The sequence below is a fragment of the Tetrao urogallus genome (genome assembly GCF_951394365.1).
Source record: "Tetrao urogallus genome assembly, chromosome: 8".
NCBI lineage: Eukaryota > Metazoa > Chordata > Aves > Galliformes > Phasianidae > Tetrao > Tetrao urogallus.
Window position 1 is genome coordinate 32,709,369 of NC_136821.1, and position 12,302 is coordinate 32,721,670.

A 12,302-nucleotide genomic window follows, 5' to 3' on the forward strand; every position below is an offset into this window, starting at 1 on the left:
TTGGCTCAAGAGTGCAATAGCACTGCCTGCAGTGAAACATGTTTCTGGCACTGTGCTGTCCTCAGAGACCGTGACAACACAGAGGTCACATACAACAAATTCACTTCTCACTGGAAAAGCTGGACTTGGGAGCAAATGAAAAAGTGTATTAAACAAACAAACCCTTCTACATATCCACACCCATAGTCCAAGCACAAAAACATGATCGGTACCTCCAACAGGCACAGTTATATCTACAAATGTTGCACAGAAACCAGACAGCGCACAATCAGGGCCAAAGCCTATCCTCACACTGCTTGGCAGGCACAGCACGAGCTGTGAATCAAGGCCCTTCTCATCTCTATCCACTGTCTCCCTGAGACATCCCCCAGTGCTTGCTTTGCTTTGGGAAGCTGTGTTAAAGAAGCTACGTATGAACAAATAGAGAATGTAACTGTATGAGTCTTTTGAGATGTGCTTCCTCCGAGCTAGGACAAACTATTATGGTTCAAGAGACTACAGGTTTTGACTGGTTGGTTTTGGGTACTGGAGGAATTGACACTTAGAAAGTTTTCAAGCTCAGTTTCCAACAAGGAGCTTGACAGAGATCCCTTTGTTAGGGAGCAGAGTCACTACGTACTCAGACTGGAGTACAAGCACTTCAATGGTGAGATTTATTCCTATGGAGTGGCACGTCTTGAAACGTGCTGCATTTCCCAGTGCAGTTGCAGCCACAGCACCTGCACGCAGCAGAGGCTATGCAGTCTTATTGACTCAGCACCGGAGGCTCAGCCTGCATTGTTCATGTTGAGTTCAAATGCATGCAAATATCCCAGCGTGATTGAAGTCTGTGAGAGAGATGCCCCACTTTCCTCCAAACGCTCTTAAGTAGCACAATTCAGTGATCTTAAAGCTCTCCTTCTGAAGGTGATAATTACAGACCAACGGGTCAAACGTGCTCTGTCCACCGTAGAAAAGCAGAATGTCCTACTCACATAGGAATAGATATGCTCGTAGCAACAGATACATTCACCTACTCACAGAAGCAATCTGGCTCCATAAATATTTTTGAAAACTAAGTAGTAGGGTGACTCTCGTCCTGCCAAAACTGAGGGCATGGCCAACTATGCTGCTTCCAGCAAAGCACAAGTGCTCAGAGTTAAGCATGCAGATGAACGTTTGATGGAGTGGGAGATGCATTTTGTTATACCCACATACCATATGCTTCTGACTTCTCCCAGCTGCCTTGCTACCAATTAAGTCTCCCAATTCATCAGAGCCTGTGTTAAGACAGCTGAGGAGTAATCTGAAGCCTAAAGGAACGGAGCTCTTTATGCACAACAAGCGACGTAAACACTTCCCATCAAACGTCCAGCCAGAAGACAACTCTCACCAGCCTTCCTGCCAACCATGCCTGAAAACATTTGATTCTGATGATTCGAGTGTAAACTCTTACCTGCTTTCAGTTCTGCTTTACGCATAGGCAGCCATGAGTTCATAGGAGCTGAGAAACCACAGCAAACCTCTATGTAAACACTTCCATGGAAAGCAATCAAGAGAAGTAACAGCAGATTTCCAACTGGCAATCCCCCCTTGCTGATCACACGTGAAGATAACTCGTCATTCTGATGCATTTTATTCTGTCAAGAGAATTTTGCTTTCTCCTATTTTAATGTAATAGCAAAAAAGTTTTAAAAACACTGAAAAATAATCATTTCAGCCTCACTTGAAGAGGAGAGTAGATCATCCTCAGCACTGACCAGCTTATAAACATTTTCAGCCCTAGCAGCAGATTTCTTCCAAAAGAAGGGTTATTGCTTTGATTTTTGATGAGTGATGGCAAGGTTTCAAGGAGTGATGAGAAAAATAAAAAAAAATAAAATATCAAGCTCTCTCCCCTTTCCAAAGGGTCTTAGGACACTGCTTTAAAATTTTCTAGTATCGCTGAAAAGCTTGACTTGATAATCACACACTCAAAGCTCCTTTCTTCTTCAGGATCCATTTAAAAGGATAGCATCAGATTGAAACCTCATTCCATCAAGTGTACTATCAACAGGAAGAGTTGTTTTAATCAAAGATACATTTTACCCATAGCCCAGGTAGCTCATTTATCACATTTTAGAGTTGAAAATAGACTCTTCATTTCCATGTTTCCCTTGTCTGTCATTCAGATGCAGAAGAGCATCACACTCAGGACTCAAGTGCTGAAAAGGGAAGATAATGTCTAAACAAAAAATATTTAAGTGGACTGTTAGGTTCACTGTTAAGGTTTCTTTTTTCTCTCAGAGTTGGCATCGCTGAATCACGTCATCCAAAGCTGCCACACGTCTGCAGTCCTACAGGTACATCCATATGGAGCCACAGGGCTGCCTCTTGCTCTGTCTGCACCAGCTCAGTGAAACATGTCACTGTGACACAATGTGCTCTCAAACACTTCGTGGAGCTTCAGGACACCGAGAGCTTGCTGAGCCTTCATGTAAACATCAACATCAATAGCCTACAGATTCACTCACATCTGTGTTCTCGCCCGAATGACAGCACTGTCAAGAAGGCAACTGCGCTCTCACCTGATAACAGAGGACTAGTTGCAGAGGGACCAGAAGCATCTCCCACTCTGCACTCAGGTCTTCATCTATGACCTACTACTGCAAAACGTTTCCTAGCTTATCCTCAGTTAGAATTTCCCAGTGCTCCCACTCCTTCTCCCCACTGTACGCAGCCCAACCACACACACAAAAAAAGGTTCAATAGCCCAGTTTGAATTTGACTAGGATTTTGTCTAACACGCACAGTTTTCAGTACATTTTACTCAAAAAACACTAAAAATTCTGCCAAGAAAAATTTCAGCAAAGAAACTCACATTCTTTCCCCGTTTCAAGTGTCATTTCTTCCCAACCTTTCTCCAAACACTTGGATTACTTTAATAACTTCCCTGATGACTTAGTTTCCTGCAGGTACTCTAGTCACTCATCCAAACCAACAAGGGCTCATTTAGAAACCAAGTGTTCTGCTTGGTTTCAAGAAGCATTCAGAGAATGCAGTTCTACTTTTACATGCACATGCATCTCACGCCACTGAACCCAAGCAAACAGCACTGCACAGATAGAAAACGCATCCTCAACCCCAGGGAACATTCCCAACGAGACCCAGCATGGTACCCTCTGGTGTTTCCCCACTCAGCCCTGGACACCTGACAAAGTGCCCTCAGTTGGTCCCCGTTCAACAAAACCCTCCGCTCTCCAAGTCTCTCATTACCACTGCGATCAACAGTAGCTTGACTACACCTCAGCCATTTCCAACCATAGCATCCATACTGTTGCATACCATAGAAGGTCCCTATGCAAGTCACTCACCAACACTTCTGAAGGTAGGATTGAGCAAACTGAATACAGATGCCATCTGTTAACACAGCTCAAAAATCCTAGTAATTATTTCCTCAAACACTGTAAAATCATTTCCTAGCAAAGCATTAATAAACAGTAAGCCCTGGTCTACTATTTCATACAGTGATACAATGCTGATTTATCTACTCAGCTAATAACTTCTTTATAAAGCAGAATCCTTCACGAAACAACTGTAATTACCTTAGACATAACTAAGGGAAGAACACCAAATTTCTCTTTTGTCCTTAATTTGTAGTCCCATTTCTTTGAAATGCCTGACTTGCTGGCAAGCACCGAGTGATAACAAGAGGTGTTTTGAAAAGAGCATTACAGACACGTTTGCAGTGACTAATTAAGAAAACAGCTTTCCCCCCCTCCACAATACAATACCTGCTTTTCTAAGTAAACATTTAAAAGCAGAATGTGATTTTAAAACATAATAATAACCAATAATGAATTTGCTTCAGAGACGGTGAAATTTATCTTGCAATTCACAGAGTCCCATCTGTGAAGGGAAGATGAAAAATAAATAATTCCTCTGTCCTTTATACGTTGTGTCTATCTTGATAGGAAGTTTCTCAGGGCAGGGACAAGCTCACCATGGTTACACAGCACAAAGGGTTTCTGATCTTACCAGGGCCGAGCAATGACATATACTGCAATAAGCAGCAACACCAAAGTTAATATAGAAAATATTGCTGTATAAAATCTTCTTATTTTTGGAAGTGTAGTTTCAATATCAGAGGACCAAGCATTTCCAACCAGCAATTACTGCTCTGTGATCTGACAGCCACGTTGTGACCTCAGCTCCGTCTCTGTTTATCCTGGTTATTGTACTTAAGCCTAAAAGGCACTGGCAGAATATCACCAAGATCATCAACAACCCAGTCATGCACCAGATTTCCCTTTCTTATTTCATGCAACTACGTGACAAGCAGCGATAGGGACAGCCGACTACCATCTGTATATCATGTGTGGAATATTAACATGAACAGATGTTAATTATTCCATTTCTGTACGTTCGTGACAGTTGCTGGTGTATCAGAGGTGGCAGGATCAGCACTGAGGAGGGAAAATAATCGTACAACAAAACGATAAGAGAAGAATATTCCAAACTACATTTCCTTTGTAGATTTTAAGACAAAACTTATTTCCACAGTGATACTTCAAGTTCGGCTCTTACAAGCCTGCGCATCCCCAGCCTTACATTTCTATTAAAAACAAAAAACAAACAAACAGGTATTTGTGTGTGTAAAGCTGTCCTTTTTTTTTTATTATTAATTTTTATTAATTCCATCATTTCAACCCCTCACACCCTTGCTCTCCCTCAGCTTAAAGCTGACTCGGCACTCTGGCAGTACAAAAACAAACATGATAAATACAGCACACTGATGCTCCAGGACCCTCTGCTCTCACTCAGTTTGTGCTCTGCTGCTGATCTGGGCACTGCAGCCTGTGCTACTGCCCATGTACAGCCTCAGCACAGGTATCACAAGGAATCCGACTGGTAACAGCCTGCCCATCTGGCACTGAGGTAAGCCACAAGCAAGCATACTTAAAAAATGATTAGCCCGCATATACGTACAGTTTTACAGCCAGCTCCTACAACTTAAATATCAGGTTATTTCTTATTCATCTTTCCAACAACCTCATTAGGACCACTGTTAACCTTGAGCTACTGATGGCTTGCTGGGAGAAATGGCACATATTTTTCACTAGCAGAGGGCTCATAAAAACCCAATTTTTAATTCCACTTTTCTTAAATCAGTGTGATAAAGTTCCAGCATAAGCACTGCACTTCAGAAACTCAAACATTACCTTGCTCCTATCCTACATTGCTAATGTGAGCAAGTGGCACAAAGAAAAAATGCAAAGCACCGCAAAGCTCCTTCAACACTTTCAGTTTCATTTCATCTCAAGTCAGCATTAATTACCCAATTCTCAGTGCCAAAGCCTACTATAAAGTTGGCTATCTGAATCGGTTTCTGCTCATAACATATCATGTTATTCAATAATTTGCCATTTCCCCAAGTTTTGGCATTGTTTTTTTCTCCTGTACTTAGTATGTGACAATGTCAGGAAGGTTCTGCAAAGAAATCCGGTGCTCCCAAGTGCTTTGCTTACGTTTCAGGAAGGCCACTTTGCATGCATTTAAGTGTAATTGGCTTTTAAAGGACTTGTGTGGGTCTTTTTGTTTGCTTTTTTTTTTTTTTTTCTCTCCTTCTTACACTCCCACCCCTTGCTTGTTCAATTTTGAAGTGCTTTGCAACCAAATCTTTCCTCTCCTGATCTTCGTAACATGCAGCTATGCAAATACCTGTCTTCCTATTTCAGCAGCTGCTCAAACACTTCAAAGCAAAATCAACAGGTATCAACCACGTTGCTGTGTACCTCTTACCTATGAAAATCAAGTTTAATAGATTGGTACAAAGCATTTCCTTCATACGCATGCCCTCTGTAACCAGTACTACTACTAACATTTCATGACAAGTTTTAGTAGCTTAATTTAATCTACAACTGTTTTCTGGAGAACAAACTAAACTAACACTTACTTTCTCCGTTCCCAGATATTCCCAGCTTGCGCAGGATTTCCAAGTAATCGAATCACAGAACAACTAAGGCTGGAAGGACCTCTGAGACCACGCCGGTCCAACCCCAATGCCAAGGGCAGGGCTGCCTCCAGCAGCTCAGGCTGCCCAGAGCACATCCAACCTGGCCTTGAACATCTTTAGGACGGGGTACCCACAGCTCTCCGGGCAGCAAGACCTCACTAGTCAAGTCCTCACTACTCTCCTTCCCTCAGTGTATGTCTCAGTTACAGCGTTATGCCAGCAGGACTGTTTCCAAATAGCCTAGCTTGTCTGTCTGTGCTTAGACTTCATCTTTTCTCCGTACTGACACATGCTCCTGCATAAGGAAAGCGAACACACACCCCCACAGACAAATGCATGCTATGGAAGGAGAAATTACTGAAGTAAATATTTAAGAGAATGACTGCTTCTATTAGAAACAGCAGTGAATGTGTCCTTCAAACAGTTAATCTTCAAAGGACTAAAAGCAGTTAACCTTCAGGAGTGATCAGACTCCCAGCTTCTGTAGCGGCTGATCACTCTCTGGGCCTGCACGCAGTATGCAGAGTTCTCAAGGACAGCCTGATTTCTGGCATCTCTGGACAAGCTGGAAATTGTAATTGCAATCACAGTGAGCTTCTGTGCCTGGAACTGACAGGCAGACAGGTTCCCCTCTAAGTGGCTACACTTACAGCGTGCGTAAGTGGGAGGAAGAGGGGAACCGAACAAAAGAGAATCTACAATCAGATGAGTTCGGTCACCCCTTCGCCTCCCATCTGCAGCAACTTAACGTGATGGAAAGAAAGCCTGTTTGAATCACAGCTGAAGCACTGCCAGGCAAACGCAGCAACACCCCTGCTCTTCAGCTGCTATTCTTACAGGTGCCCTTTATGCCAGTTGGAAAGAAGGGTGTTTACATAAATGACAGAAGGGGAAGATAAAGGAAAACATCTCACTGCTGCCACACAGGATTTCATTTGATCCTAAAGCTGACCTTTAAACCGAGGTTCAGGATTAACTCGGTGCTTTTTCCCAAGCAGCCCTGCAGTCAGTGGCAGGACTATGAAGTGCCTGCACGTACCACTCAACCTCTGAAGGCAGCGCTGCCTTTTTCAGACTTTCAGATCCAGCTCAGATGCATTGCTAGGCAGCACGAGGGAATTAAGCTGAAGTCGATGGATAGGTGAGTATCTTTCTGCTATCACCCATACACTCATAATGAAGAGCAAGATCTTAGAAGGACCCTCAGAGAAAAGGTATCTGTATCTCCAGCCTAGGACCTTTCTACATCTACTAGAAATAGTGGAAACAAGAGGTCTTCTCTCACCCTACTGACCTGACTATCCAGCTGTACTTTCCACAGTGGCCTCCAGACACAACTAGGGAAACAAGGTAACTTGAACTAACCAGATCCCTCCTGGTTTCCGGCAGAACGCGAGAGAAAACCCTCCTTGATAAATGATTTTTTCCCCTTGAAACCCATGAACCAAGCCTAAATTTGGTACGTCTTCAGCACTTGTCTTAATACCTAAGAGGGGCTCACAATTTAGGAGAAGTTTATCTTTTCACAGTACGTGAAGACTGACTGCTTGGCTCATTTAGTTCATTAAACAAACATAGAAATGTGACAGAATAAAGGATGGGTGCATTGGCCCTCTCTATACAGACAGCTTTGATTTGTTTGCCTTACGCCTAGTGGAGGTCACTGTCACTTATTATCTTCATAGTTTGCTTGGCAAATGCTCTCCTGCTCAATGAATACTGCTACTGGAGGTGGCAGGGAACTACATTAAGCCTAAGAAAAAAAAAAAAAAAAATCAAGAATCCCCCTAGATCTTAATTATAAAACCATAAAAGAAACCAACTGCCTTTGAAGCTCTCTTACCAAGAAACAAATGAGAACGGGAAATTTATTTCCAAGCATAAATCCCAAACCCTTCAGTTTAATTTCTCCCAAGTTAACTTTCCCACCTAGCTAAGCAGCGCTGCCTTCTATTATTAGCTTCTGGCCCAGTATCAGCTGACCACCGTCAGTCAAACTGTCTTCAACTCAATGAGCTCAGGGGCTTCCAAGGAACTCTGTGTATGCAGGCATGTGCTTGCAGCTTCTAATTATTTTCTAACAGACAATGGAGCTCTTAAGTTCCGTGAAGATAGATTAAATTTGTAAGTGGATCAAAACCCTGGATAGAATCAGAGCTCACAAGATTACTTCCTGAAAGCGCTAAGCTTAGAGGGCTAGGAAAGAAAAGGTCTCATCAGTTGTCTGCTCCCCCAAGACACAATCATTTTAAGATATTTCTTAGCCTCAAAGATAGGTTGGCACACTTTCAATTGCGGTGTGTCTCTGGAATGTATGACATTATTTGCTGAGCATGTGGTTTGATGTTAAACCTGATCAGGCTACTTGACTTATCAGACAATCGTAACGGTCCAATAATTAGAGGTCGAGGAGAGGAAATTGTTTTCACAAGTGAAATGAAAAGTCCCTGTTCAATTATCAAGTAGCCTCTCAGCTGCTTATTTTGGCTTTTCTCAAAATAAGCCTTCTCCTGCCTGCCCAACAGCCTCATCTTCTCCTACAGCTGCCAGCCTTGGGGTGAGGGGCAGGACACCTTCCCTCTGGATGCCAGCAGCAGCTCCCCTGCCAGACACACAAGCAGCAGCAAGCATTCTCGTACTCAGAGTTGAAATTTCAGGGCATTTCTGGGGACCATGAGGTGTGGCAAACCCAGCAGGGAAATGAAAACACCCCAAACATGAAACCATTTCAGTGCCTGAGGGGAAATCCTTTAGCCTGGGAAATTATTCCAGAGATAAACGACCAACAACTGAAACTTAAGAAAAAAATAGTACCTCTGTTAAGTATTAAAGAGTATACCCCCTTTCAGTCCACATGCACATTCTGCTGCTTCCCTGGAGAAAGCGTTTTCAGATACGCAGGAGGCTTTGTCTTGCCTCGTGACAGACACAGAACTACTAGAGAGAAAAAGCAACCATGTAAGAAAGCAGGAAACAGTGTTAAAGAAAGGTAGTTGGGGATCTGAAAGCACAAAATAGACTCCGCTGCCATTCCCTGCAGAAAAATTCCAAATAGGAAATGTAGTTTTTGATGACTGCCAATTCATCATCCCCTGGTGGGAGGTGTTTGGCTATAGGAGGTGCTAACACCATACATTATATCATTACAGTCATTATAGACCCATTAGCAGATGTTCAAGGTGCTGAAATGACAGCCCAGCAGCCAAATTGTTTTTCTTTACTTCCAGCATAACATTCAGTGGGATCTCAGAACACTATAAGACATTCTGCCAACATCACAAGTATAAAGCAGAGCCATTGGAACACACCACAACTGTCTCTACCAGCTATTGCTGTAGACATTGAAGTGTTCAACTACGCTCTGTGTACACACACCAGTGTTTGCAAGAGGCTTTACATCTCCCACAGCCTCTCCAAAGGGAATGCTAAGCTTCACTTGCAAGTACAAGGACACACAACTGAGTAAAAACTGCCAACAAAAGCTCACCTGTACTTAACAAGTTCAAAAAAAAAAAAAGCAAAGTCAAGTGGATAACTCATGATACCTCCTTCCCATTAACCTCCCCTTCCCACTGAAGCATTATCAGACATCTCACTGAAGTCCATTATGCCCATTACGCTCCCAATGGCAGTTAGCTCCTATACAACTTAAACAAAAACAGCTGCTTTTGATGAAGGCCATTCACACCACTCTTCTTACTAAAAGCACAGCCGATAGATTGTGCTCTCACATGTACTCATGCATTTTCCTAATGAGATAATGCCAATAGATAATTTCATCCAGCAGAGTTACACTGACCAAAGTCTCAGAGTGACGAGGAATAAAAAGGCTTCCTACTACAACTTCACTTAGATATCTCCCATTGAAGAATATCTCCCCATAATAGCTTACCAGTATAAAATTATATCCCTTCTGGGACAGAAAGCAGTGGTCACATAAAACCATAACTAATTTCCAGGCCCTTCTTTTACATGAAAGTTATCTATTAAAATGCCAGCTCTTTCAGGAAATAGATGGCTGAGTTTGAAGGCAAGGATGGCAGGAGCTTCTGTACTTCTGCATGAAAAATTATTTCAAAAGAGGGAAATCATCTGCCCTCCCATCAATTCCGTACAGCAAGGAATGTTACAGACTGCTGCACACATATCCAGGGCAGCACAGATAGGAAGCACGTTAGTCCTTCTCACTGTTACCTCTATCAGTTGATGATGGGGTCTACTTCTTTTTAGCTAAGATTAAAAGTAACCTTCGGGTTTTTACTGACCTTTAGGACTCACAACAACCCACGCCATTCCTCCACCAATTCCTCTATTAGTAGATCAGAGGCTCATGAGACAATGTTAGTATGAAGAGAAACCTCTCCTAGTGCGGCTGCCTGTTATGTAGTTAAAATCTTTACAGATTTCCAAGAAAAAATCTCCATTTCTGAGCCATTCATCAGATGCACACATCGGAGGAAAATGAAGTACAGTGAATTAAGTCAGCTGATGACGCTGCGCTACAAAACCCCTAAACAACCAACTTGGTCTTTTAAGGAGGATCTTACACGTTCTTTGTGATATGCTTCAAGGTTAATCACTATCACAGAAAGAGCAATTACTACTATTTCTCTATCAGAAGGTCAGCTCTTCATGTGGTGCAAACTGCACACTTCCAGTGACTTCCATACGGCAATACCAATTCCACCTGCTTGAAAAAGGCATCTGCATACTGTCTGTCGACATCGAACAGCACACATGCAGTTTGGGTGTAGCAGCCTTCCACTCCCTGGACATCCACTTTGATGGATCACTGAACACCAGATCTCCTCTTCCTGGAGCTTTGCCATGGACCATTATTTTGTCCTTTAAGCAAACATCTCATCTTCTTTATCGCTTTAGTACAATTCATTTCATCCAAACAGAGCCCTTTTGTTGTGTGTTTGTACACAACGATTATCATATGTCATCAACAAACATGCACACGCAGCACTCCTGAAGAAAGCGTAGGAAGCACCTTGGTCTACACACAGCTTTAGTTCCATTGTGAGAACTTGTGATCATTTGCTTGAAACAGCTAGAGCTGTAACTGCACATTGTTATTAATTTCTAGATGTAGGAGTAGATTATATAATGGGAGTACAGTCTCCTTGTGGTTTATAGTCCCATTAATGCTTATCAAATTAAGGCTGTACACTGAACAGACCTCCAGAATTTACAAGTCTTATGTAATTTTCAAGTTCACAGGAGAGTTTTACAAATAAAATGCAAATTGCTATTATTTGTCAAAATACTGCCTCTGATTTGGACACAAACATTCAGTGCCAATGAGGCTTAATCTTGACACAAAGCAAAAGACAGAACACAGAACATCCATAAAGATGATGATCTTGACCTTTTATTAACAGTATTTTAGACTAGCAAAGCCCAAGGAATTTTAAAAATGGGCATTTTTTTCCCCCTCCCTATTATGTTTTTACTGCTGCTGACTGCTCCCAGACTCAGTGCTGAGTCCTCAGGGAAACTGAAGCAGAAGAGAGTTAAGTTTCTGTTCCTGAGAGTTCTACACCAGCAAAACTTGCATAGGTGGCAAGATGCTCCCCTGCAAATTCCTTCTCTCATCTCTACACTCCGCCATAAAAATGGAAAACTGCTGGCACATGAGACAGAAGTAACGAACCTTCCACTGATGTACAAGCAAAACCCAAACATCTTGAGGCTCGTGGCATCTGCATGTTGAAACACCCAGCCCTTCACTGTTTTGGCACTGATGTTACCACATGCTTAGGGTTCCACAACACTATTATCTGACCAGGGCAAAGCACTGTCCTGCACCGATTAATCCAGCTCTTCTACTTCAGAGAAGCAGCACTGATCTACCCCCAGCTGTTTACTGTTTGGTGCTCATTGTTTTAAAGTACTGCTACCATACAGAATCCATTAACACAGAGATAGCTGGTCTAGGAGTAACAGAAGGACATGTCCCTACTAAAACTCAGCTGCTTCTGTGCATAGCTCATCATGTCGTAGCATGTGCTAACCATCAGTACAGTACTGCTCCTGTGAAACAACCTCCTGCTATTTAAGAGAAACAACTGGCAGGAATTACTCTTTACAACCTCTGTGGACTCAAGAAAGACACCCACCCCCCCCCCCCCCCCCAAGACTCGAAACGACTTACATCCATGAATTCGACGTTGGCTTTGGGACCAGTGGTCTCATTAAGGATCTTAATGGCCACAGGAATCTTAACGGTTTCTCCCTCGGGGACCCAAATACCCTAGAAATATAAGGCAAAGCGACAGAAGACTAATAAGACAACAATCATAAAAATTTCACTGTTCTAGTT

General features: G+C 42.6%; 1 protein-coding gene across 1 annotated transcript in view; it reads right to left on the minus strand.

Annotated features, from left to right (window-relative positions):
* Positions 1-12,302, minus strand: part of ERBB4 (erb-b2 receptor tyrosine kinase 4) — a gene marked incomplete at both ends in the record, with an annotated part of 495,076 nt that overhangs the window by 86,765 nt on the left and 396,009 nt on the right. Inside the window, one exon of the mRNA XM_079538981.1 lies at positions 12,135-12,233. Coding sequence (XP_079395107.1) covers positions 12,135-12,233 — 99 coding nt within the window. The remainder of the gene's footprint in view (positions 1-12,134; positions 12,234-12,302) is intronic.